Source organism: Pristiophorus japonicus, chromosome 21, assembly GCF_044704955.1.
Source record: "Pristiophorus japonicus isolate sPriJap1 chromosome 21, sPriJap1.hap1, whole genome shotgun sequence".
In the NCBI taxonomy this organism is placed as follows: domain Eukaryota; kingdom Metazoa; phylum Chordata; class Chondrichthyes; family Pristiophoridae; genus Pristiophorus; species Pristiophorus japonicus.
In genome coordinates, this window is record NC_091997.1 from 46,538,516 (window position 1) to 46,565,361 (window position 26,846).

A 26,846-nucleotide genomic window follows, 5' to 3' on the forward strand; every position below is an offset into this window, starting at 1 on the left:
CTCTTTCTTCCCTCCCCCTCCCCACCCACTCTTTCTTCCCTCCCCCTCCCCACCCACTCTTTCTTCCCTCCCCCTCCCCACCCACTCTTTCTTCCCCTCCCCCTCCCCACCCACTCTTTCTTCCCCTCCCCCTCCCCACCCACTCTTTCTTCCCCTCCCCCTCCCCACCCACTCTTTCTTCCCTCCCCCTCCCCACCCACTCTTTCTTCCCTCCCCCTCCCCACCCACTCTTTCTTCCCTCCCCCTCCCCACCCACTCTTTCTTCCCTCCCCTCCCCACCCACTCTTTCTTCCCTCCCCCTCCCCACCCACTCTTTCTTCCCTCCCCTCCCCACCCACTCTTTCTTCCCTCCCCTCCCCACCCACTCTTTCTTCCCTCCCCCTCCCCACCCACTCTTTCTTCCCTCCCCCTCCCCACCCACTCTTTCTTCCCTCCCCTCCCCACCCACTCTTTCTTCCCTCCCCCTCCCCACCCACTCTTTCTTCCCTCCCCCTCCCCACCCACTCTTTCTTCCCTCCCCCTCCCCACCCACTCTTTCTTCCCTCCCCCTCCCCACCCACTCTTTCTTCCCTCCCCTCCCCACCCACTCTTTCTTCCCTCCCCCTCCCCACCCACTCTTTCTTCCCTCCCCCTCCCCACCCACTCTTTCTTCCCTCCCCCTCCCCACCCACTCTTTCTTCCCTCCCCCTCCCCACCCACTCTTTCTTCCCTCCCCCTCCCCACCCACTCTTTCTTCCCTCCCCCTCCCCACCCACTCTTTCTTCCCTCCCCCTCCCCACCCACTCTTTCTTCCCTCCCCCTCCCCACCCACTCTTTCTTCCCTCCCCCTCCCCACCCACTCTTTCTTCCCTCCCCCTCCCCACCCACTCTTTCTTCCCTCCCCCTCCCCACCCACTCTTTCTTCCCTCCCCCTCCCCACCCACTCTTTCTTCCCTCCCCCTCCCCACCCACTCTTTCTTCCCTCCCCCTCCCCACCCACTCTTTCTTCCCTCCCCCTCCCCACCCACTCTTTCTTCCCTCCCCCTCCCCACCCACTCTTCCTTCCCTCCCCCTCCCCACCCACTCTTTCTTCCCTCCCCCTCCCCACCCTTCTTCTCTTCCCTCCCCCTCCCCACCCACTCTTCCCTCCCCCCCACTCTCCCCTTCTCCCCCTCCCTGCACTCTCCCCCCTCCACTCTCCCCTCCTCTTCTCCCCCCTCCACTCCACTCTTCCCTTCCCCCCTCCATTCTCCTCTCCTCTCCCCACCCCCCCCCCCTGCCATGACCTCCATTGAAGATTATGCTTCTTTGAGTACGTCCGACATCATACAGGTGGAACATATGCATCTGGTGGAAATGGAGGAATTGTTGTTCCTGAGGTGGATTGGCTCAGATTTGGGCTGTCTAATTTTTATGGAATCTCTAGAATGATGCCTAGCCAATGAAGAGATGATTCTAAGATGATGGCTGTGGCATTACTGAATAATATTAATAAAAAAACAATTTCTGTTCAAAATGATGAAGGGTTGTGATGGAGTAAATAAGGAGAAACTGTTTCCAGTGGCAGGAGGGTCGGTAACCTGAGGAAACAGATTTAAGGTAATTGGCAAAAAAAACAGTGGGGAGATGAGGGAAAAAACTACAGAGTGAGTTGTTATGATCTGGAATGCACTGCCTGAAAGGGTGGTAGAAGCAGATTCAATAATAACTTTCAAAAGGGAATTGGATAAGCACAAAGGGGAAAACTTACAGGGTTATGGGGACTGACAAGGGGAGTGGGACTAATTGGACAGCTCTTTCAAAGAGCTGGCAAAGGCATGATGGGCTAAAGGCCTCCTGGACTTAAAATTGGCCCACTCACTGGAGATGCGCCACTTTTCTGCGTCGAAAAGTGCTCCGAAAAAATCAGGCCCCACTTTAGTCGCTGTCTGGCCTCTACCGGGTATTCGCGCAGAGTGGCCAGTCGGGTCAGGGGCAGAGCCAGCATCCCACGCTGAAAACAGTGCCGGGACGTCTGCGCATGCGCAGTAGCTCCTCCACCCCAGCCTCTCATGTGCGTGCTGCAGCGTGGGACCCCATCATCATCATCATCATCATCATCATACCAGTTGCTGGTGCGTCCCGCCCCTATCCCAGGCCGAGTGGCCTACCGCATAGGCCAGCCCGCTGTCCTCCCAGGCTGAAGATGAAGGTAGGGTAGGACTGACTGACTTCTATTTTTTATTTGGATATTTTGAAAAAATTATGTAAATATGTTTTGTCTCTTGTGAATAGTGATGATCATTTGTCAAGCCTATTTACCTGGTGCTATTGTGAAAGAAGAACATAAGTGATGGAGGAACTCTGAGAGAATATGTTATCTAAATAAAGTCTACTTCCATAAATAATATGGGCTCAATTTTGGCCCAGTATAATCATTGCAAACAAATAGTTGTTTAAATTAGTTGTGAGATTAGGGCAATTTAATTCAACTATCTTTTTACTTTTATTTTTGTAGTTTAAGCTTCCATGAATGCTTCTGTTGTACAGTAAATTAGCTTTGCAAAGTTTGTCATATGATGTCCTGTATAACTGTTTGATCCTATTTACGTTCTTTAGTCAAGTCATTAAGTTCTGCTGGCCTCTGATGTATCTACCTGTGCTGATTTCTTAACTCTCCGCAAGGGTTTTCACAAGCAGCCACATACTCTGGCCTGTTAGTTTGGAGTAAATATTAGCTGGCCAAAGTGACCTAAATGGCCAAAACGGGCATAGGTGGCTGGTAACGCCCCCTTTTGGAAAAAAAAAACGAAACTAAACAAATCCTAACTAATTCACTTACACTGGCGCAAATTGAATGTGCAAAATGTGGATTTTTAAGATACTTCAGAAAAATCAAGTAGCTCCAAAAAAAAACAGAGCAACTCCTAGCCAATTTTGAGCCCTATGATTCTATGATTAAACAAACCACTGCAGACCTAGACCTGCTTTAGTCATTTTAAGTTGTGGTATGCTACTCTTATTCAGGCATGAAACATTTTGGGCTTGCAAAGTAAGAATTGCCTTGCATGCCAAGAGTGGTATGTTCAGAGAATCAAAATGCTGATGAAAGTGCAAAAAATGAGTTTAAGCCTCGCACTGAGTGTTTGAGTATGTTTTAGGAACCTTTAGTTGGCTTTGACGCAGTTAATACGTTTGGCAGCCTTGCTTTTCCTCCACTATCTCTTGTGTTCAAATCCGCCAACTGTTTCCATGTAGGAAAACTTAGAAATTCCAAAGCCTAATGTCTGTTAACAGGAAGGATGAGTGTCAACATTTAGGGAAAAAAGCATGGTTGGGTGAAGAACTGTTGAAAAAGGTTCACAGGCCTGGCAATCCCAGACCAAGTTTTTTTTCCTTCCTTTTAGGATTTTTCCCCCTTTCCTGAAGGCCTTGACCTCTTGCCAGGACATGGTTCCATGGGTGCCCTCTGGTAACTCTGCTTCACGTGATAGATAGTTTTTTGACGATAGGTAGTGTTGCAATCAGGCGGGATCCAGTCTTCATGCACGTGCACTTTAGGCAATGAGCACTGTATAGGGATCCGGAGCAGGCTCAGTATCTGATTTTCTTTTTTCGGTCCTTCTCCCTAGCCTGTGCCAGTAGCACTGAGGCGAGTTGCAGCCTCCTTACTGGTGTCATAGGCGAGATCAGAAAGAAAGGTTGCATTTACAACCAAAGAGATACTTTCGAAGTGTAGTCACTGTTGTAATGTGGGAAACATGGCAGCCAATTGCACACAGCAAGCTCCCACAAACAACCATGTGATAATGACCAGACAATCTGTTTTTATTATGTTGCTTGAGGGATGACTATTGGCCAGGTAACGTTACCGACCAGGGATCGACGTTGATCTGTTTGGATCAGCTATTCATTAGGTTAACCAACTGAGCTGTTGAAGAAGCCCCATTTTATATATTTTTTTTAAAGTGACACCCACTGTCATTTCTTTAACTTGTTTATTGGCACAAACCTATATTTAGCTTTGAATCAAATATAGTGCAGCCAACATTAAAGGGGAGTCACACCATCTGTAATAAAATAGTTGTGCATAACTATGGTTACATTGTTTGTGTTTTTGGTCTGTGACTATATTTTTGTTTTTAAATTGCATGGTGATGATCTCATCGAGAACTGCCTAGGATGGGAAAATACTGAGTCTGACCGTGTGTGGAAGCTGAATTTCTCCGAGGATCTGGTTGCTAAACTGTGACCTGGTCATTCTCTCTCTCTTAATTTACCTCCATTGCACATAAATGGCCCTATTCCAGATCCTTGATGTCATCAGCAGTTAAACAAAAAGACTTAGGAAATCAATTAAAATTAATTCAAAATAAAATGGCATAAAGTCTGAAATTTACACCAGCACTGCAACTTACAAAATTGCTTACCAAGTAACAAGTAGATTCTAATTGACCTCACTCGGTGTTTACTTAACAACAATTTGACTTTGTGGCCTGAGAGGGATTATGCTTCACTCCAGCAGTGAATAATAGATTGAGCAGTACGTGGGATAACGCTTCTGTTCTTATAAAGCAGTGTAACACAAGATTTGTTAACTCTTGATGCTCTACAAAAGAAAAAGCAGAAAGCTGATTTTCAGCAGCTGCATCACAGGGTAACCGGACCTGGCTTTCTGTTTGATCTGAACTTCCAGTGAGCAAGGGGAAAGCAGAGGGGTTGCCTGCATAGCATCGACAAAACCAAGGAAGGCGAGGGAAAGAACATGCCCGTTTTAAAGTTCAGCAGTAACTTTTGATTTACCTGCTGGCTGTGATGTGCCTTGCAGTTGGAAAAACGTCCCAGCATTTAGAATGTTCACTAGGTGCTTGTGGAACTGAACACCAGCACACATCAGTGCTTTCAGGAGCAGAGGACGTAAAAGTACATTTGAAATCAATGTTTGATATATAAAGCTGGACAATAGAGCCCTTACACAGCTTGTATCTCCATGCGATCATCTCACAAACAATGCCATTTTGAATAAACTTATCTCAATTACATGTGCTTTTTTTAGAAACTGGATTTTGGAGATTGTAGCAATGGAATCGGTGACCCTTCTCACTAAGTTATGCTTCATTGCTGGAGAGTTACAAGAGCTGCTTTAGTCACGTGAAACACTACTGTCCTGTCATTTCCCTGTTTTCCCCATATTCCATGGTAGGCACAAATGTGTTCACTGTAGTGTCTGCAGCTCACCAATCACACAGACCTCTGTTACTTTCCCAATGCTCGCCGTCTGCCTCTACCATTGTCAGCTGTATAACTGTAACAAATATTTTTTTAAAACCTACAGTAAAAAAACACTGACAGTGAAATAAGAGATTCAATCTTGTAGTTTTGGCAAAAACAGATTATCTGGTCATTGTCACATTGCTGTTTGTGGGAGCTTGCTGTGCGCAAGTTGGCTGCTGCAGTCAACAGTGACGACACTCCAAAAGTACTTTATTGGCTATAAAGTGCTTTGGGCCGTCCGGTGGTCATGAAAGCCGCTATCAAAATGCAAGTCTTTTTTTTCTTTTTTTTAAAAAAACCCACAAGTTTTGCTCTCTCCGTTTGTCAGCAGAACAATCAGAATTGCATTAAGTTGTAACTGATTGTCAGCTATCTGTTGCCCTATATGTAGTCCTCTGTGCTGATGTAGATCCGATCTAATTCCTCGCTTGTCCCTGAGGCCACATGCCCCCTTGTAGCTTCGTTATTCAAAGCAGGCATTTTTATTGCCTGCCTGAGGCTGCAGCATCTCTGTTTAGAGATTTAATTTGGCTTTTTAATTGCTTTCATTCTTTCCAACTTGTAAATTGAGCCGGCAAATGAAACAATCACTTGCATTAACTGTTGAGGATAGAAGGAGTCCTAGAAAGCACATCTGCCCATAGAACAGGTGCGAGAACCGTATCGCACATACAGCGGAGGAGATGTGTACAGGAGAGCTGCAGCAGCTGAGAAGCTGACCTCTGTCGCTGGGACACCTAATCTGAATGCAGTGACTGCAATGCAAATTCGGTATAGGTGAATGGGGTGAGGGGTGGTGATGGGGGTGGAGTTAGATGACCTTGAGTGATCTGCTTCAAAACTCACTCACATGCTGGAGATAATTTAATCATCACCTTTTGGAGGTTTAAGGAGCACCATTGCTATATTGGGGAGCTTACAGGCAATTTTATGCACTGAAATTAAAATATCCAAATCTGCTATTGAGTTTATGCTCTGTTACTTGGTTCGGTGCAGTGGGAATTTATGCCTTCTTTAAATTACAGACATGCTTCAATAAGAGATGGTTCTGTAATATTGCAGGTAAGTGGCCCTGTGGAACGGGCACTATTTATATACTGCAAGGGAAGTTCCACAACACCTCAACAGCAACAATTGGCATTTCTATAGCGCCTATAATGTAAAATCGTCCTTGGGTGTTTCACATGAGCGTTATCAGACAGCATTTGACACTGAGCCACATCACGAGATAGGACAGTTGACCAATAGCTTAGTTAAAGAGGTAGGTCTTGAGGAGTGTCTTAAAGGAGGAGAGAGAGGTTTAAGGAGGGAATTCCAGACCTTAGGGCCTGGGCAGCTGAAGGCAGGGCTACCAATGGTTAAAATCGGGAGCTCGCCATTTTATACAGTTTCTGCTAGGTTCTTTATCCGCTTGCTTATTATGGGTTCCTCATTGCTGGCTTCTTCCTTGAGTCAGGGTTAGAGACTCAATGAGCAACATCATTGTACTGATGGCTTTCTGATAAGAATCCAAAGCCTTAAGAGTCCCCAGAATTGCATGACGCTGTGTCCTAACTTGCACTAAGTCCCGCTCACCCATCACCCCTGTGCTCGCTGACCTAAATTGGCTTCCAGTTAAGCAACGCCTCGATTTCAGAATTCTCATCCTTATTTTCAAATCCCTCCATGGCCTCACCCCTCCTTATCTCTGTAATCTCCTCCAGCCCCCTCCCCCCTCCCCCCCCCCCCCCCGAGATGTCTGTGCTCCTCTAATTCTGCCCTCTTGAGCATCCCTGATTATAATCGCTCAACCATTGGTGGCCGCGCCTTCTGTTGCCTCTGCCCCAAGCTCTGGAACTCGCTGCCTAACCCTCTCCGCCTTTCCACCTGTCTTTCCTCCTTAAAACATACCTCTTTGACCAAGCTTTTCGTCACCTGCGCTAATTTCTAGTTATGCAGGCTCAGTGTCATTTATTATCTCATAATACACCTGTGAAGCGCTTTGGGACATTTCATCGCGTTAAAGGTGCTATATAAATACAAGTTGTTGTTGTTGAGGCTAAGAAACTGAGCCAGTGATGAAATGGGCCAAATGCCAAATTTGGCCTGACCTTGTCGAGTTAGGGAAAGATTCTGTATTTCAAATCCACAGTGCTCTCGGACACCAGGAAGTGTGCGGCTGACCACACCGATTTCTAATTGTGTGATTGTTCAAGTGCATTTTGACTGCAGCCATTGGTCCGATGCCGGTAGCTACAGTTCAGGTTGCACCCAAACTGCGTTACGCTAACATTGCCGAGCATGCACCTCAATTCTGTGGCCCAGGAGAGAGCTGTGTGCTTACACACGTGCGCGGAACTGTTCTCCCAGCAGCTACATTTTATATGTTGAGACAGTGCAGGTGGCAGTGTGCGGACATTTAAATCAATTGCAGGTAGGTTTAACGTGTGTGATAGATCCAACGACAACTAGAGACCTGCTCTGTTGCTCTTGCCACTGGACCAAGACCTATCTCTGTCAAGCCCGTGTGGTGGCTGGTGTGCAACGGCCAAAAAAATCCACACGCAGGCATCTTCCACCCTACACTATGCAGTTCAGGACCTGGAATATTAGGTCCTTCATTGAAACACTTGTGAACTCATCCTTTTTTGGCGTGGAAGCAAGTCATCCTCATTTCCAAGGACTGCCTATGACGATATGAGATCCAAGGGTCCCCACCAAAGCACCTTTTATATCTGTGTTGACACTGCATTGCATTTGCACTTCATTTGGTGTCAGCCTGAAGCAGAGATTACCTGCTCCAGGGAATCTCTCTCCACTTTGCAAACCACCAACGGCAAAATTGCAATGTAAATCCAAATTGTGGTCTGCGTGTTCATTAAATTGCTAACTGCTGTTTATAATCTCAATCTCCTGAGCCCAGTCATTGGGTTCATTCAAGGAACAGCTAGATGTTATAATGGGAAGATTGTAGGGTTGGTCTTATGGAATGATGAAATCAGTTGGGCTGAAATCTTTCTCTATCCAAACCTATCTAGAGGTTTGTGAAGTCTGTTATATTCTTGACACAGTTTTGTGGCAGGGTTTATAAAATGATGTTCTTCTGTCAGGGTTGTAATTAGTTGGTATCATTTGCTTAGTTAATTGGTGGGGGGAGGATGGTGGTGGTGGGGGGGAGAGCTTTTAAGATAGTGGAATGTATATAATTTACAAACCGTACAAAATTACAAATGTTTAATCCAGATAATTTAATTGACCAATCAAAAGAATGGAAAATGAATGAACTTTAGCAAGCCTGTTAAGGATGTGTGATGGAGCAATCTAGAGCTGTCTGTTATGGTAACTGCAATATGTGTGCACATTAGGTCCATGCAGCAGAGCAGGTCTCCAGTCGTCTTGGTTAACCCTTGCCACTGGAACAAGGCCGAGTTCTGTCAAGCCCGTGTGGTGGCTGGTGTGCAATGGCCACCCCATGTTAAAAACAATCCATGCACAGGCATCTTCCACCCTTCAACATGTAGCTTGGGTCCTTTGAAAAACCTGTGAACTCGTCCTTTTTTGGCGTGGAAACAAGTCATCCTCACTTCGAAGGACCGCCTATGATAATGATATGGTAATTTTACTACATTCAACAACTGGCAATACATAAGAGAAAAGTAGTTTATTAATCTGGTGTTTGATGCCTAATATACTCCTGGGTTTACCCAAAACAGACTAACTGGTTATCAGTCTCATTGCTTTTTGTGGGGCCTTGTGCTCAAGTTGGCTGTTGTATTTACCAACAGAAATGACTGCACTTGGGAAAAGTAATTTATTAGCTGTGAAGTGCTTTAGATTATCTCCTCGTTTTGGTTTCTTCACCTGATGCAGGCTCAGGATGGGAGCTGTGTCCTTCAAGACTCAGCCAGTGGTGGGAATACCGAGCCACCCTTGGTGGACATTGAAAGTGCCACCCAGTGTACATTCTGTGCCTTTGTTTTGAAGGTTCATTCAAGTGTTCAACACAGAGGAGTACTAATGATAGGTGGTGGTGATCAACATGACATTTCCTTGGCCTTGTTTGACCTGAAGCCATGATGCTTCAAGGAGTCCACAGCCGATGTTGAGGACTCCAGAACAGCTCCCACCTGTCTGTATATCACTGCACCCACTTCTGATGGGTATCCTGCTGTTGGGGCAGGATATACCCAAGGATGATGCTGGAGGAGTCTGGGTCGTTGGCTGAAAGGTATGATTCCGTGAGAATGACTGTCAAGCTGTTGCTTAACTAATCTGTGGGACAGATCTCCCAACTTGGGCACCAGCCCCCAGATGTTGGTGTGGAGGACTTTGCAGGGCTGACTGGGCTGAGATTGTCTTAGTCTTGTGCTGATATTATGCCTGAGTTGTTGTCGCTAGACTTTGTTCATGTTGAACTTTGTAATGAATTGTTAACATTTTGCTGGGTCACTTCAGAAGGTATTGAGTCAATAACACGGTGTGTGACTGGAGTACTTTAGTGGTGCTATAAATCATGGCTATAAACATATGGGTAGAAATTGCTGTTGGCAGTCACTGCACATGAACGTTGAATGTTTTCATATATTAACGGAGGCATTGACCTGGCATTTGTGGTGGGTAATAACAGCAAACGAACAGCATACGCTGTTACCCCTTTGAAACTGACCGCAACTTCAGGATGTAATGCATCCTAACGCGGAAATCCTGAAGTTGTGGTCAGTCATTCACTGCTCCGACACTGGCTGTACCCCCCCCTCCCCATACCCCGCAATCAGTGTAAACCATCCCCCCCCACTCCCCATACACCGCAATCAGTGTAAACCATACCCTCCCTCATATCCCGCAATCAGTGTAAACCCCCCTCCCCATACCCCGCAGTCAGTGTAAACCCCCCTCCCCATACCCCGCAATCAGTGTAAACCCCCCCCCATACCCCGCAATCAGTGTAAACCATTCCCCCCCCCCATACCCCGCAATCAGTGTAAAACATCCTCCCCCCCATACCCCGCAATCGGTGTAAACCATTCCCCCCCATACCCTGCAATCAGTGTAAATCATTCCCCCCCCATACCCCGCAATCGGTGTAAACCATCCCCCCCCCATACCCTACAATCAGTGTAAATCATTCCCCCCCCATACCCCGCAATCAGTGTAAACCATACCCTCCCCCATACCCGCAATCAGTGTAAACCTCCCTCCCCATACCCCGCAATCAGTGTAAACCATCCCCCCCACTCCTCATACCCCGCAGTCAGTGTAAATCCCCTCCCCCATACCCCGCAATCAGTGTAAACCATCCCCCCCCATACCCCGCAGTGTAAACCCCCCTCCCCATACCCCGCAGTCAGTGTAAACCCCCCTCCCCATACCCCGCAGTCAGTGTAAACCCCCCTCCCCATACCCCGCAGTCAGTGTAAACTCCCCCCCCCATACCCCGCAATCAGTGTAAACCATTCCCCCCCCCCCATACCCCGCAATCAGTGTAAACGATCCCCCCCCATACCCCGCAATCAGTGTAAACGATCCCCCCCCATACCCCGCAATCGGTGTAAACCATTCCCCCCCATACCCTGCAATCAGTGTAAATCATTCACCCCCCATACCCCGTAATCAGTGTAAACCCCCCCCCCCCACATACCCCGCAATCAGTGTAAACCATTCCCCCCCCCCATACCCCGCAATCAGTGTAAACGATCCCCCCCCATACCCCGCAATCAGTGTAAACCCCCCCCCCCCACATACCCCGCAATCAGTGTAAACCATCCCCCCCATACCCCGCAATCAGTGTAAACCATACCCCCCCATACCACGCAATCAGTGTAAACCATACCCCCCCATACCACGCAATCAGTGTAAACCCCCCCATCCCCCGCAATCAGTGTAAACCCCCCCCATACCCCGCAATCAGTGTAAAACCCCCCCCATACCACGCAATCAGTGTAAACCATCCCCCCCCTATACCCCGCAATCGGTGTAAACCATACCCCCCCTATACCCCGCAATCGGTGTAAACCATCCCCCCCCTATACCCCGCAATCGGTGTAAACCATACCCTCCCCATACCACGCAATCAGTGTAAACCCCCCCCCATACCCCGCAATCAGTGTAAACCCCCCCCCATACCCCGCAATCAGTGTAAACCCCCCCCCCCATACCACGCAATCAGTGTAAACCATTCCCCCCCCCCCATACCCCCCAATCGGTGTAAACCCCCGCCCCTATACCCCGCAATCAGTGTAAACCCCCCCCCCCCATACCCCGCAATCGGTGCAAACCATCCCCCCCCCCATACCCCCCAATCAGTGTAAACCCCCCCCCCCCATACCCCGCAATCAGTGTAAACCATCCCCCCCCCATACCCCCCAATCAGTGTAAACCCCCCCCCCCATACCCCGCAATCGGTGTAAACCATCCCCCCCCCTCCATACCCCCCAATCAGTGTAAACCCCCCCCATATCCCGCAATCAGTGTAAACCCCCCCCCCATACCACGCAATCAGTGTAAACCATTCCCTCCCCCCCCATACCCCCAATCAGTGTAAACCCCCGCCCCTATACCCCGCAATCAGTGTAAACCCCCCCCCCATACCCCGCAATCGGTGTAAACCACTCCTCCCCCCCCCATACCCCGCAATCAGTGTAAACCCCCCTATACCCCACAATTAGTGTAAACCCCCCCATACCCCGCAATCAGTGTAAACCCCCCCCCCTATACCCCCCAATCAGTGTAAACCCCCCTATACCCCCCAATCAGTGTAAACCCCCCCTATACCCCGCAATCAGTGTAAACCCCCCCCTCCATATCCCGCAATCAGTGTAAACCCCCCCCACCCAATACCCCACAATCAGTGTAAACCCCCCCTACCCCCCAATACCCCGCAATGTGTAATCTGTGAAATGAGGGAAACTGACACACGTCGGCTTTCCCAACGTAATATAGAAGCTAAATTCACCATTAAAAGTTAGACCCTTTTGGATTAGATGTAACTGTGGTTTTAACAGAATATTGACTGCTGAACAAATGTTATGACCCTGAAAAACTAATTTTAATTTTGTGGAGTGTCAAATTTATTCATTTTAATAAAAATTACTAATTTTAAGAAACTTTAAAAGAAACATGTGTTCATGTACATCTCAGGTTTACCTTTCCCCATGTGAGAGCCCCAATCTTTGTTTTGCTCTCTAACATTTTGAAAAAGTTAGCATAAAAGGATCAAAATCACTTCCTGGTTCCCAATCTGTGCGAATTCTGCATTGTGATTGGCTGCTTCGCCAGCTTGTTGATGTCACAGTAGTTCCCACTAGGGGATCCCTATAACTTGCACTGATCTCAAATAAATGTTGGAAAAGCCGAACTCCTCACCACCGAGATGAGATCCTTGTGGGAAGCTGACTTTGGGGCCAGAAGCGAATGCATTTGCTTCGCTGCTGACCGCAAAGTACGTGTCATTAATTGAAAACGAAAGGGTCAACACTTGTATTAAGTCAAGCTTTAGCATGACTCAATTGCGCCATCTTGCCTCTGGATTAGATGGTTGTGGGTTCAAGCCTCATTCCAGGGCTTGGGCATGTGATCTAGGCAGTACTGCAATGTGTGGAATTATACATGGACAGTACAACATGGAAGCAAGTTGTTTAGCCCAACGAGCAGTAGACCTAATCCCATGTGCCTGCCCAGATATCAAAACCCTTCATCCTACTTTCCTTTAACCATCGAGCTAACCTATCCTTAAATAGTAAAGAAAGCTGACCAAATCCTGCCACGCATAGCTATAGGAACAGAGCACAACTCCCAGGAGCTATTAATATGCCTGTATAAAGAACATAAGAACATAAGAAATAGGAGCAGGAGTAGGCCATACGGCCCCTCGAGCCTGCTCTGCCATTTTATACGATCTTGGCTGATCCGATCATGGACTCGGGTCCACTTCCCTGCCCGCTCCCCATAACCCTTTACTCCCTTATTGGTTACGAAACTGTCTTTCGCTGTCTGCACCTATTCAGGACCGGAACCAATGTCCTAGGGGGAGTGTTTGCTAGTGCTGTTGGGAAGGAGTTAAACTAATATGGCAGGGGGATGGGAACCAATGCAGGGAGACAGAGGGAAACAAAAAGGAGACAAAAGCAAAAGACAGAAAGGAGATGAGTAAAAGTGGAGGGCAGAGAAACCCAAGACAAAAAACAAAAAGGGCCACCGAATGTAAAAGGGCTGCAGGAGGGGTCAAAACTAAAAATCATGGTTTAAAAACTAGTATTAAAACACTCTTCCTTAACGCACGCAGCATTCGAAATAAAGTAAATGAGTTGATGGCACAAATCATTACAAATGGGTATGATTTGGTGGCCATTACAGAAATGTGGTTGCAGAGTGGCCAAGACTGGGAATTAAACATACAGGGGTATCTGACGATTCTGAAAGATAGACAAGAAGGGAAAGGAGGTGGGGTAGCTCGGTTAATAAAGGATGATATCAGGGCAGTTGTGAGAGCATGAACAAAATGATGAATCATTGTGGGTGGAGATTAGAGATAGTAAGGGAAAAAGTCACTGGTGGGCGTAGTTTATAGGCCCCCAAATAATAACTTCATGGTGGGGCGGGCAATAATCAAGGGAATAATGGAGGCATGTGAAAAAGGAACGGCAGTAATCATGGGGGATTTTAACCTACATATCGATTGGTCAAATCAAATCGCACGGGGTAGCCTGGAGAAGGAATTCATAGAATGCATACGGGATTGTTTCTTCGAACAGTATGTTACAGAACTTACAAGGGAGCAATGAGACAGGAATAATAAACGATCTCCTAGTACAAGATCCTCTCGGAATGAGTGATCACAGTGTGGTTGAATTTGTAATACAGATTGAGGGTGAGGAAGTAGTGTCTCAAACGAGCGTACTATGTTTAAACAAAGGGGACTAGAGTGGGATGAGGGCAGAGTTGGCTAAAGTACACTGGGAACACAGACTAAACGGTGGTAATTGAGGAACAGTGGAGGTCTTTTAAGGAGCTCTTTCATAGTGCTCAACAAAAATATATTCCAGTGAAAAAGAAGGGCAGTAAGAGAAGGGATAACCAGCCGTGGATAACCAAGGAAATAAAGGAGAGTATCAAATTAGAAACCAATGCGTATAAGGTGGCCAAGGTTAGTGGGAAAATAGAAGATTGGGAAAATTTTAAACGACAGCAAAGAATGACTAAGAAAGCAATAAAGAAAGGAAAGCTAGATTACAAAACATAAAAACAGATAGTAAAAGCTTTTACCGATATATAAAACGGAAAAGATTGACTAAAGTAAATGTTTGTCCCTTAGAAGATGAGAAGGGGGATTTAATAATGGGAAATGTGGAAATGGCTGAGACCTTAAACAATTATTTTGCTTCGGTCTTCACAGTGGAAGACACAGAAACCATGCCAGAAATTGCTGGTCACAGGAATGTGGGAAGGGAGGACCTTGAGACAATCACTATTACTAGGGGGGTAGTGCTGGACAGGCTAATGGGACTCAAGGTAGACAAGTCCCCTGGCCCTGATGAAATGCATCCCAGGGTATTAAAAGAGATGGCGGAAGTTATAGCAGATGCATTCGTTATAATCTACCAAAATTCTCTGGACTCTGGGGAGGTACCAGCGGATTGGAAAGCAGCTAATGTAATGCCTCTGTTTAAAAAAGGGGGCAGACAAAAGGCAGGTAACTATAGGCTGGTTAGTTTAACATCTGTAGTGGGGAAAATGCTTGAAACTATCATTAAGGAAGAAATAGCGGGACATCTAGATAGGAATAGTGCAAATCAAGCAGACGCAGCATGGATTCATGAAGGGGAAATCATGTTGAACTAATTTACTGGAATTCTTTGAGGATATAATGAGCATGGTGGATAGAGGTGTACTGATGGATGTGGTGTATTTAGATTTCCAAAAGGCATTCGATAAGGTGCCACACAAAAGGTTACTGCAGAAGATAAAGGTACGTGGAGTCAGTGGAAATGTATTAGCATGGATAGAGAATTGGCTGGCTAACAGAAAGCAGAGAGTTGGGATAAATGGGTCCTTTTCGGGTTGGAAGTCGGTGGTTAGTGGTGTGCCACAGGGATTGGTACTGGGACCACAACTGTTTACAATATACATAGATGACCTGGAAGAGGGGACAGAGTGTAGTGTAACAAAATTTGCAGATAACACAAAGATTAGTGGGAAAGCGGGTTGTGTAGAGGACACAGAGAGGCTGCAAAGAGATTTAGATAGGTTAAGCGAACGGGCTAAGGTTTGGCAGATGGAATACAATGTCGGAAAGTGTGAGGTCATCCACCTTGGGGGGAAAAAAAACAGTAAAATCGAATATTATTTGAATGGGGAGAAATTACAACATGCTGCGGTGCAGAGGAACCTGGGGGTTCATGAAACTCTTTTGAGTTTACCTGCAAAACATAAAAAACATTAAACGGTGCCACCCGACCTGGGTGACACTCCAGACATTTACAAGGCCCTTTTTTTCCCCCCTGGGGGTTCATGAATCCCAAAAAGTTAGTTTGCAGGTGCAACAGGTAATCAGGAAGGTGAATGGAATGTTGGCCTTCATTGCGAGAGGGATGGAGTACAAAAGCACGGAGTTCCTTCTGCAATTGTATAGGGTATTGGTGAGGCCGCACCTGGAGTACTGCGTGCAGTTTTGGTCACCTTACTTAAGGAAGGATATACTAGCTTTGGAGGGGGTACAAAGACGATTCACTAGGCTGATTCTGGAGATGAGGGGGTTACCTTATGATGATAGATTGAGTAGACTGGGTCTTTACTCGGAGTTCAGAAGGATGAGGGGTGATCTTATAGAAACATTTAAAATAATGAAAGGGATAGACAAGATAGAGGCAGAGAGGTTGTTTCCACTGGTCGGGGAGACGAGAACTAGGGGGCACAGCCTCAAAATACGGGGGAGCCAATTTAAAACCGAGTTGAGAAGGAATTTCTTCTCCCAGAGGGTTATGAATCTGTGGAATTCTCTGTCCAAGGAAGCAGTTGAGGCTAGCTCATTAAATGTATTCAAGTCACAGATAGATAGATTTTTAACCAATAAGGGAATTAAGGGTTATGGGGAGCGGGCGGGTAAGTGGAGCTGAGTCCACGGCCAGATCAGCCATGATCTTGTTGAATGGCGGAGCAGGCTCGAGGGGCTAGATGGCCTACTCCTGTTCCTAATTCTTATGTTCTTATGTCTTAAATTTATTCAATGTCCCAGCTTCCACAGCTCTCTGAGGCAGCGAATTCCACAGATTTACAACCCTCTGAGAGAAGAAATTTCTCCTCATCTCAGTTTTAAATGGGTGGCTCTTTATTCTAAGATCATGCCCTCTAGTTCTCGTCTCCCCCATCAGTGGAAACATCCTCTCTGCATCTAGTATAGCCACAACACACTGTCTACAGCTTTGGTCACCGTATCATAGCAAGGATATCCAGGTGTTGGAGGCAGTACAGAAAAATACAATCAAACTGATACCTAGCTTGAGGCATCTAAGCTACGAGGGTGGATCTTGAGATTGTTTATTCTGAAATAGAGAAGACGAGAGAGAGAGAGAGAGATAGAGAGAGAGAGAGATGTTTCGGCGTTCAAGATTTTTGAGGGAAGAGATAAATTAAACCTGAATGTGTTTGAGATTGGCAGACTCTAGAACAAGGATACACAGCCCCAAACATAAGAAGGAAGGTCAGAAATTTAAGAAAGGGAAGATGCACAGACAGCTTAGATTTAACGACACAAAGGAGGATAAAAAAGTGGAATGAACTGCCCAGGGAGGCAATACAGGCAGATAGCGTGGAAAGGTTTAAAGAACAATTAGATAGAGGTTTCAGGGAATGGGTGATGTGGACTATACAGTCTTTTTTGGTGTCAATGTTGTATAAAGAAAGAAAAACTCGCATTTATATAGTGCCTTTCACAACCTCTGGATGTCCCAAAGCACCCTACAGCCAATGAAGTACCTTTCAAGTGTTGTAATGTAGGAAACGTGGCAGCCAACTTGCACACAGAAAGGACCTACAAACAGCAATGAGAGAATGACCAGATACTCTGTTTAAGTGATGTTCATTGAGGGATAAATATTGGCCATTGCTATGGGATCATTTACGTTCACTTGAGAGGGCAGACGGGGCCTCGGTTGAACGTCTCATCCGAATGACGGCACCTCTAGCAGTGTGCCACTCCCTTAGAACTGCACTGGAGTGTCAGCCTAGATTAAGTGCGCAAGTTTCTGGAGTGGGACTTGAACCCTTCGGCAAGAATACACTGATACATCATAAGCTGTAACTTTTATACCTTGTATTTAACTGCAGTTATTATAAATTGCATTATTTTAAATGTATTAATGTAGCAACGTTGATGTATTTTGAGTATTAATAGCGGTATGCTATGGAAATAAACAATAGACTTTTAATGTACAGTACAGAATATGTTTTGTGATATTCGTAGTTAACCTCAAATTGCTCCCAGTACTGCCACCACCAGTGACAGGTCTGTAACACCCAGTACTTCACCCCAGTGTTGTACAGCTCCAAAGTACATTTTGGAGAAGTGATCCCAGTTTGGAAGAACAGAACCTATAATTGTAGCGTTGGATGTCTTCCACAGTTCAAGTAAACATAGTTTGAACATTTTTATTACATTTTACTGAAACCCTGACTAACATTGTTATTCTGTCATTGAGTTGCAATCTTTTAAAAATATTCTCCTTTCACAAGCGTGAAGCACATGAATATCACGTATTTGAACTCCTGTTGTTTTAAGCCATTTGACTTTTGGTTTCCGCTTGATCCAGAGCAAACCATTTATTTCACTGACTTTGCCATCAAATGGGAAAAGACACAAAAATCGTAACGTATTGGAGTATAAAACTAATTGGATGATAGCTCTTTCAAAGTGCTGGCACAGACACGATGGCCCAAATGATCTCCTGTGCTGACTGGTTCTAAACATTAACCCAACCTGTGTGGACTGTAGGTGCTTGTGTCGCATAAAGGGTTTGGAATGTATCCATCCTATAGCTTGCAAAGAACCTGCGGATGATATAAAAATACACCTACCATGGAGGTAGCTTGCTTTGCATACAATGAAAAGATTTAACTACATAGCGGAAGATAAACATGTGGAATGAACTGTTTAGGGAGGTGATCGAGGCAAGTAGTGTGGGAAAATTTAAAGGACAATTGGATAGATGTTTCAGGGAGTGGGTGATGTGGACTACAGTCTTTTTTTGGTCTCAATGTTCCTAATGTTGTAAAAAGAAAACTTGCATTTATATAGCGCCTTTCCCAAATTGGTGGTGAATCAGGAAGGTAGGTCCAGCCACTCCTACAGAATAATGTCTCGTAAAAAGCTGTGTAACGTACCAAGAATCAACAAAATCATGGAACTATGTGGGTTGACTACAAGGGCGTGATCATTTTGGCCAGTTGGATTTCAAGAAGTCCTAAAGTGGCCTGGCAAGGCTGATTTGTCTTCCTCTCAACCCGCCTTTGCTTTTGAAGAATTTCGATCCCTGATTATAATACCCCATAACAATCTGCTCTGTTTTGCGCTTGTTCTTCATTATGAGACTGCATCGGTGCTATTGTTCCATCCTACCCCAAAAATCCCCCAAAAGAATTCTATGTGACCAGAGCAGGTGAGATGGATCCCTTTAGATCTAAATTGATCTGATTGACCCCATTTTACCATGTGTTTGTGATACAAGTTGTGGTTCGAGCTTAAACACGTTTGCTCAAGAGGTTGGAGTGAATGGTCATGGCAGGAAAGTTCAAAGCTATCAAAAACTATTGTGTGGCACACTCCAGGAGGTAAGGTAGCACTGGAAATGATGGGGAACGTGGACATTATCTTACGGCATGTTTTTAAAGGGTCTATTTAACTTTCGGCATTGTTCGATTTCTCTTGGGTACGTTTTTTTGTATATTAACATGAATGATTTTCTGTACGTTAAATGACTCCCTTCCTTAACCAGTGCTGGTGGCATCCTTTCAAAAATCAAACACTTGGAAAGACTTTTAATCTGCATCTTTGTTTTTAAAAAAAAATATATTTTTTTTGTTGGAACCAGGAATGGCAGTGATACTCCAGCATTTGGTCAGGAGCATGTTACTGAGCCCGGTACAAAGATGAGTTAAACTGAGCAGCAGTCTCTCTTCCTCCGCCTCTGCCGTCAGCATATTGTTAATGATGATTTTAATGTGTGGTTCTCCTCGCCTCACTGCCATTGTAAGTCGCCATTTGTGAATTCTGGATGATCAGTGTTAGTATTCTGCTCCTGGGAACATCATAGTTGAATTTAATGAGGTCCTCTTCCCACTGCTTGGCCTACTGAGGTCATGTTAATTGGAGTCCATCAGAATTTGAACTTAAAACCTACTAGATCTGTTTGGCCCAGCATATCTCTTACCTGTGCATTTTCGTACAATGGCATAGAATGTTCAGCACAGAAACAGGCCATCTCGGTGTTTCTGCTGCACACGAGCCTCCTCCAACCCACCCCATTTCATCAAACCCTGTCAACATAATCTTCTATTCCTTTCTCCCTGGTGAGTGTTTATCTAGCTTCCCACAGGGAGCAGTTGAGGCGAAAAGCATCGATGCACTCAAGGGGAAGCTAGATAAACACATGAGGGAGAAAGGAATAGAAGGATATGTTAATGGGGTGAGATGACTAGGGGTGGGAGGAGGCTCGTGTGGCGTATAAACACTGGCATGGACCTGTTGGACTGAATGACCTGTTTCTGTGCCGTACATTCTATGTAATACTCATTTGAGAAGGTGGGTTCAGTTGCCTATTTGCTCTTTCACTTGAAAGTTAATAACTGCATCTTTTTTTCTGACTGCTGGATGTGCCTACTTGTGAAATAGCTTTTTCCCTAACCGTGTCAACTCTGTTTTTCACTGTGATCTAGAACTTTCAGCTACTGGTTATGGGTATGTTCCATGCAGGAAGATCCAGAGAGTCGTCACTGTGCCTCAGATTGTGCGTTTACATCATTCCAGCGCACATTTCCAGTCTCCCACTATCTCTGCCATCAGTTGTGCTGTGAAAATGGAGCCACTCCTCGTTGCTTTTGTCGTGTTTTTCCAAGGGCTGATAGGGAAACCTCGTACAGTATATCGGGAAAATAAAAAGTCCTCTTTCCTCTGACGGGGCCCTGCCCGAGTTTGTAGATAGATGCTAACCCACCCATTTCCTCTGCCTCTCCTCAACAGGCAGATCCATGAGGTGCAGACCCACATGGGGCGGCTGGAGAAGGCCGACGCACAGTCTGTTCACTGTAAGTATTTGTAATTAAGAGGTTGTAAACGGAGTCAGTCTGGTGCCAGGGCAGGGAAGGAGGTGGCACGGGCACACAGCTCTGCCAAAAGAAATAATGACATTGTTATCTGTCCTGGTGGGGTGGCTTATTACATCACAAATTACAAGGTGACATTTCTGGTTATCACCCATGTCTTGTGCACGGACTTTCCTGTTTTTCTCAGTCATTCCACACAAAGATTTAACATTTCTCCAGGACTCCATGACCCATAGTTTGTTCACTGTAACCGTGAATTAGTCTCTTAAAATGTATTACTTCTGTTGTGATAAATGGCAGATTAGTTCCAACTAAACTTGCTGGGATTGTACCACAGTCATTAATCACTTGGTGCAGATGTCTTTTTGCATCGACGCTGAACGCATTGGCAATAGATGCCCCCACACGCTACCTGCTGCCAGCCCATGAGGAGAGGAGAGGAGAGGAGAGGAGAGGAGAGGAGAGGAGAGGAGAGGAGAGGAGAGGAGAGGAGAGGAGAGGAGAGGAGAGGAGGTGGGCGGGCAGGGGAGGGGAGGGGGGTATTCTCCTTAGTTTCACATTATGTCGTATAGAGAGATATGGGCATGTTGACGAGCCTGTTATCTCATTTATAAACAGCTGAGTTTGCGCTTATTTCCAACTCCTGGGCATTCATAGTTCTCTATATAGTAAAACTACTTGCCTTATCAAGTTGGCTTATATAAGTAACAAACTAAAGCCAGCTTTATTTTAAAACAAAAACAACACATGAATGTTTGCAACATGTTTTCTATTGGATGTACGGCCAGGAGTAATGGTATTGGCTGATTTCCTTGCCGGAGGCTACTTTCCGACGTTGACTGTGCCAATAGTTTAAGAGTCAGGCTTTGGCTTAGCTCATGTGTCTTGTTTTGCTCTCACTGGTGAGGGGAGAGCCAGACAGACCAGTTTTTGTTTTCAGCCAGGCTTCTTATAACTTGCCTGGGAAAGGGGAACTGCACCGATGTAGGTCCAAGGTGTCCATGCTCTGAGAAGTGTGCGGGGTCCCCTCTTGTCACTGTTTACCTTGGCGCCTAATTCACTAAATGGAGTTAAAGGAGGGTCGAATGTTTATTTTTGAGGAGTGGAATTTTTGTCCACATAAAGATGAGGGTGATGCTGCTGGGTGCTGATGCACTTTCCTAGATCAGTAAGTCTTGGGTCTGATACAGGGTAGTTTAGATGTAGATTAAGATCAGTGTGTTTTGTCAATATTCCACCGAAACCCCAAACTCTGAACAGCACCACCTACTGCACCAATGTGATACTTCCATTTATCATTACTGAAGGAGGCTGGTGCATCTATTGATTATGGACAATTGCACATAAAAGACTTGAGGCCTATCTAGGAACTGTTCAGAATGTCCATCCCCATTTCAGGCAAGGTCCCCAGGTTGGAGTTAAAAATACAGCCTCCAGAGGTGAAAAGATAATCTGTGTAGCCAGCACATCACCCGAATAAAGATAGTAAATTATGACCAGTTCCATAAGAACATAAGAAATAAGAGCAGGAGTAGGCCATTCGGCCCCTTGAGCCTGCTCTGCCATTCAATAAGATCATGGCTGATCTGATCTTGGCCTCAACTCAACTTCCCTGCCTGCTCCCCATTACCCTTGACTCCCTTATCGTTCAGAAATCTGTCTATTTCCACCTTGTGTATATATATTCTGCACAGCTTTCTGGGGTAGAGAATTCCAAAGATTCACGACCCTCTGAGTGAAGAAATTCCTCCTCATTTCTGTTTTAAATGTGAGACCCCTTATTTTGAAACTATGGCCCCTAGTTCTAGATTCCTCAACGAGGAGAAACATCCTCTCTGATTCTACCCTGTCAAGCCCCCTCAGAATCTTGTATGTTTCAGTAAGATCTCCTCTCATTCATTCTTCTAAACCCCAAAGAGTATAGGCCCAACCTGCTCAACCTTTCTTCATAAAACAACCCCATCATCTCAGGAATCAACCTCGAGAACCTTCTTTGAATGCAAGTATATCCTTCTTTAAATACGGAGACCAAAACTGTACGCAATACTCCAGGTGTGGCCTCACCAATACCCTGTAGAGTTGTAGCAGGACTTCTCTGCTTTTATACTCCATCCTCTTTGCAATAAAGACCAACATTCCATTTGCCTTCCTGATTACTTGCTGTACCTGCATACTAACTTGTTGTGTTTCGTGCACAAGGACCCCCAGGTCCCTCTATACTGCAGCACTTTACAATTCTTCTCCATTTAAATTATAATTTGCTTTTCTATTTTTTCTGCCAAAGTGGATAACCTCACATTTTCCCACATTGCACTCCATCTGCCAAATTTTTGCCCACTCACTTAGCCTGTCTATATCCCTTTGCATATTTTTTGTGTCCTCCTCACAATTTGCTTTCCCACCTATCTTTGTATTATCAGCAAACTTGGCTACATTACACATGGTCCCTTCATCCAAGTCATTACTGTAGATTGTAAATAGTTGAGGCCCCAGCACTGATCCCTGCGGCACCCCACGAGTTACAGTTTAGATTTGCTGCATATTTTCTACATGGCATTTGCTATCGGCAGTCCGATGATGTATGTATGTCAATTCACCCACTCCATCATCATCATCATCATCATCATCATCATCATCATCATCATCATCATCATAATCATAGGCAGTTCCTCGGAATCGAGGAAGACTTGCTTCCACACTTAAAATGAGTCCTTAGGTGGCTGAACAGTCCAATACGGGAACCACAGTCCCTGTCACAGGTAGGACAAATAGTCGTTGAGGGTGAGGGAGGGTGGGACAGCTTTGCCGCACGCTCCTTCCGCTGCCTGCGCTTGTTTTCTGCATCCTCTCGATGATGAGACTCGAGGTACTTAGCGCCCTCCCGGAAGCACTTCCTCCACTTAGGCAAGTCTTTGGCCAGGGACTCCCAGGTGTCAGTGAAAGTCTGGTAAATGGAGATATTTTGCTTACCTTTCGAGCAAAGCCTTTTTAAATGATTATGATTTTTTTTTTAAAGAAAAGGAGCATTTTGTGAGGCTGTTTAGAATGACGACTCACCATGGCTTTGTGGCTGCACACGTTCTGTTTGTGTGTGGTTTATTTGATCCCGCTCTAATGCCTCCTGCAGGCATCGATTCGTACTCTGGTACCTTTCCCCCGGCAGCAGCCACCTGTGCTTCCCAGAGCGTGGTGGGCAGAACAAGGAGCCGGATCCTGTCCTCGCCCAATACCCACACATGTATTTTCCAGCAGAAGCCAGAAGGCCATGAGCAGGAGCCCTGGCTGAATGTTTTTTTTCCCCCCTCTCGTTCACCCAGGGCGCTGAGGCCAATTTGCAGCATCCTTTACTGCCACCCCAGGTTAAATCAGTTTAACTCAGCAGACTGGAATTGATCCTTGCGGACTGTGTGTCTTAGTTGCAGGTTACCAACTGAGCCATCAGGGGAGCATCCTGACATTCTGTTAATTGGAGTTTGCATAATTCAGGATTTAAAATTCACAGAATGCCTCTCTTACTGTGAGTTTTTTCATCTTTTAAAGGGCCAGTACAGAGTCTCCTCACTGTTCCATAGCCGTAGACCCTGTGGGTATTAATGGAAAAGAAAGTCTTGCATTTATATAGCGCCTTTCATGACCTTGGGCTGTCTCAAAGTGCTTTACAGCCAATGAAGTCCTTTGTTTTGAAGTGTAGTTACTGTTGTAATGGTGGAAATGTGGCAGTCAATTTGCATTCAGCAAGCTCCTAAACAGCAATGACCAGATATTCTATTTTAGTGATGTTGATTGAGGGATAAATATTGGCCATGACACTGGGGAGAACTCCCCTGCTCCTCTTCGAAATAGTGCCATCCACCTGAGAGAGCAGACGGGGTTTGACATCTCATCCGAAAGAGGGCACCTCCGACAGTGCAGCAGTCCCTCAGTACTGCACTGGAGTGTCGGCCTCAATTTTGTTTTGTGTTTGGAGTGAGACTTGAACCCACAGCTTTCTGACTCGGGCAAGAGAGCTACTAGCTGAACCACGGCTGACGCTATAAGTGCACAGCGTGGCATACAGATGTGTTAGTTCGTTGGATGTCTACAGCATTACTTGAGGAACTTGTGTAGTTCTCCCATTATTTCTTCCATTGTTTTAATGACCTGACCATTCTGTTGCTGCTGCAGTGGTGGAAAACGAAACCCAAGCCAGAATAGATCAGATTTTCAGCAACTTGGAACGACTTGAAATACTGACCAGTAAAGAACCTCCAAACAGACGGCAGAACGCCAAACTGTAAGTGTGATTGCATTTTAACGTACATCATTACACTCCTTTGCAGGTTGTTTATTGAGACAAGTGTTGAATGTTTCACACACAACCTAGATTTAAACAAACTAGGTGAAGGAGGGAGAGTTTTGTACAGTCTTTTGGTGCAGGAACTTCTGAGACAGGCAGTGTAATAGGCTAGTTTTTGTATACTTAAAATATATTTTTTAATATATGAATGTTAATACAAAACACATTGGGGGAAGAAAGCCCAGAACAGATGTCTTTGTAAAGCAAAAAAAAAACATTTTAATCTTGTGTTTGATAGCTGCCCTGAGTTAAAAGGCTATAAATCCCATGGTGAAGTTGTTCTTTCCATTAAATTACTCCCTTTCTATTAATTTTTAAGCACTTAGTTCTGGTCAAGAGGACTTTGTGCCTGTATCTGCTAACCGCCTTGGGGAATTGCATCCTCGTTTTCGTGCCATGAGTTCTGATTAAAATCTCGGATTCCTGTACTTCACTTGTGCTCACTCTTAGGGAATCAGCCTAGCTCTGAACTCAACCTAAATCAGCTCTCCAATCCTCAAGCATAACTTTTCTAAACTGATCATGAACCACACCAAATGAAACCAGCACACCTCTGGGCTTCAGTAGACTGGAAAGTTAAATCATCTCCCGGGTTGCATGGTTTAGAATGCACGGTGCGATGTTATGTTGTCAAATTGTGCAGTATATTCCGGGCCAGTGTAATTGTGTGCCTAACACTCCCCTCTTCCCCCACCCCCACTAACCTCTACTGGGGCAGTATAACTCTGCCTGAAATAGGAAATCTGCTCCAGGTGCATTTGGAGGAAACTAGAAATGTACCAGATTCAAGCCACCATATAACTGTTCTAACTAAGGGACTAATTATTTTGCAAACCATATATCGCTATTCTCCCAAGGCTCCGGTCTTGTAACGTTTAAATGAAATGTGGAGTGTGCAGTGTGCACCTGCAATGACATTCGCTCCCGCTGGAAATAAAAGCCACCATTAGCAATCTGGGCGTGTTGTGACTGAAATAAGAAATCAGAGAGAAAAATTCAACTTGCAAATCTAAAGACGAGTCAGTGATGTCAAGAAAGACTTAAATGAAGTCTCAGTCGCTACTGAAAGTTATAGTCGGATAAGATATGGTGGAATGAAAAAGCTTCTTTTAGAAATATAATTGAGCCGCATTTAAGTTTGTTCATATTTGGCTGCAGTTATGCTGCTGTGTGTGAATCAGTGCAAAGTAGTTTCTGGTGCACATTGACAGAAAACTGGTGTAACCCTGCCATGGGCTAAACATTTCTGAACGTTCATAAAAGGCACTCTATAAATGCAAGTGCTTACTTTCCTTATTATTTTTTTCTCGTTATTTCTCTTCTCTCCTCTTTTCTCTTTTTTTTTCGTTCTCCTGCCGATTCTCTCCAAACAAAAAAGAGACGGCTGAGGGAGTGGAACTTTGTGCATCTGTATAAACAAATGTGCTTAGAGCGCTCGCCTTGCAGGCATAAGCAGCATTAGATTTATTAAGTCGCATACATTTAAAAAAAAATGTTGCAGGCAGCAGCAAGTTTTTCTCTTGGAAACAGTTACTGTTCAATTGTAGTTTGTGGGTTGCTATACACATATTGGCTCCTGCGTTTGCCTACAAAGCAGCAGTGACTACACTTCAAAAATAATTAATTGGCTGTGAAGTGTCTTGGAAAGTCCCGAGGATGTGAAAGGTGTTGCATGTAAGTCCTTGCGTTTAACCACTTCATACTATTTTTCTGTGCCCTAAACGGATTCTGAAACCTTTGGGATCAACACTACCTTATTTAGTTTCTGTATTGAAATATTTTTATGCCAGCTATTAGCTCATGTTTTTTTTTAAACAAAGATGGTATTCAATGCTTACTTTTGCTCCACCAGCCGAGTGGATCAACTGAAATATGACTGCCAGCACCTGCAAACAGCTCTGAAGAACTTCCAACACCGCCGCTATACCCGTGAGCAGCAGGATCGAGAGCGAGAGGAACTGTTGTCTCGCACATTCACAACCAATGT

The 26,846-nt window shown here is 45.3% G+C and overlaps 1 protein-coding gene across 3 annotated transcripts in view; it reads left to right on the plus strand.

Annotated features, from left to right (window-relative positions):
* gosr2 (golgi SNAP receptor complex member 2) overlaps positions 1–26,846 on the plus strand; it is a 94,873-nt gene that overhangs the window by 21,535 nt on the left and 46,492 nt on the right. For 2 of the 3 annotated variants that reach the window (XM_070864081.1, XM_070864083.1), the window contains exons 2-4: positions 20,441–20,505; positions 24,688–24,796; positions 26,712–26,844. In XM_070864081.1, the coding sequence (XP_070720182.1) occupies positions 20,441–20,505; positions 24,688–24,796; positions 26,712–26,844 (307 nt within the window). The remainder of the gene's footprint in view (positions 1–20,440; positions 20,506–24,687; positions 24,797–26,711; positions 26,845–26,846) is intronic. The other variant, XM_070864082.1, reaches the window with a different exon arrangement.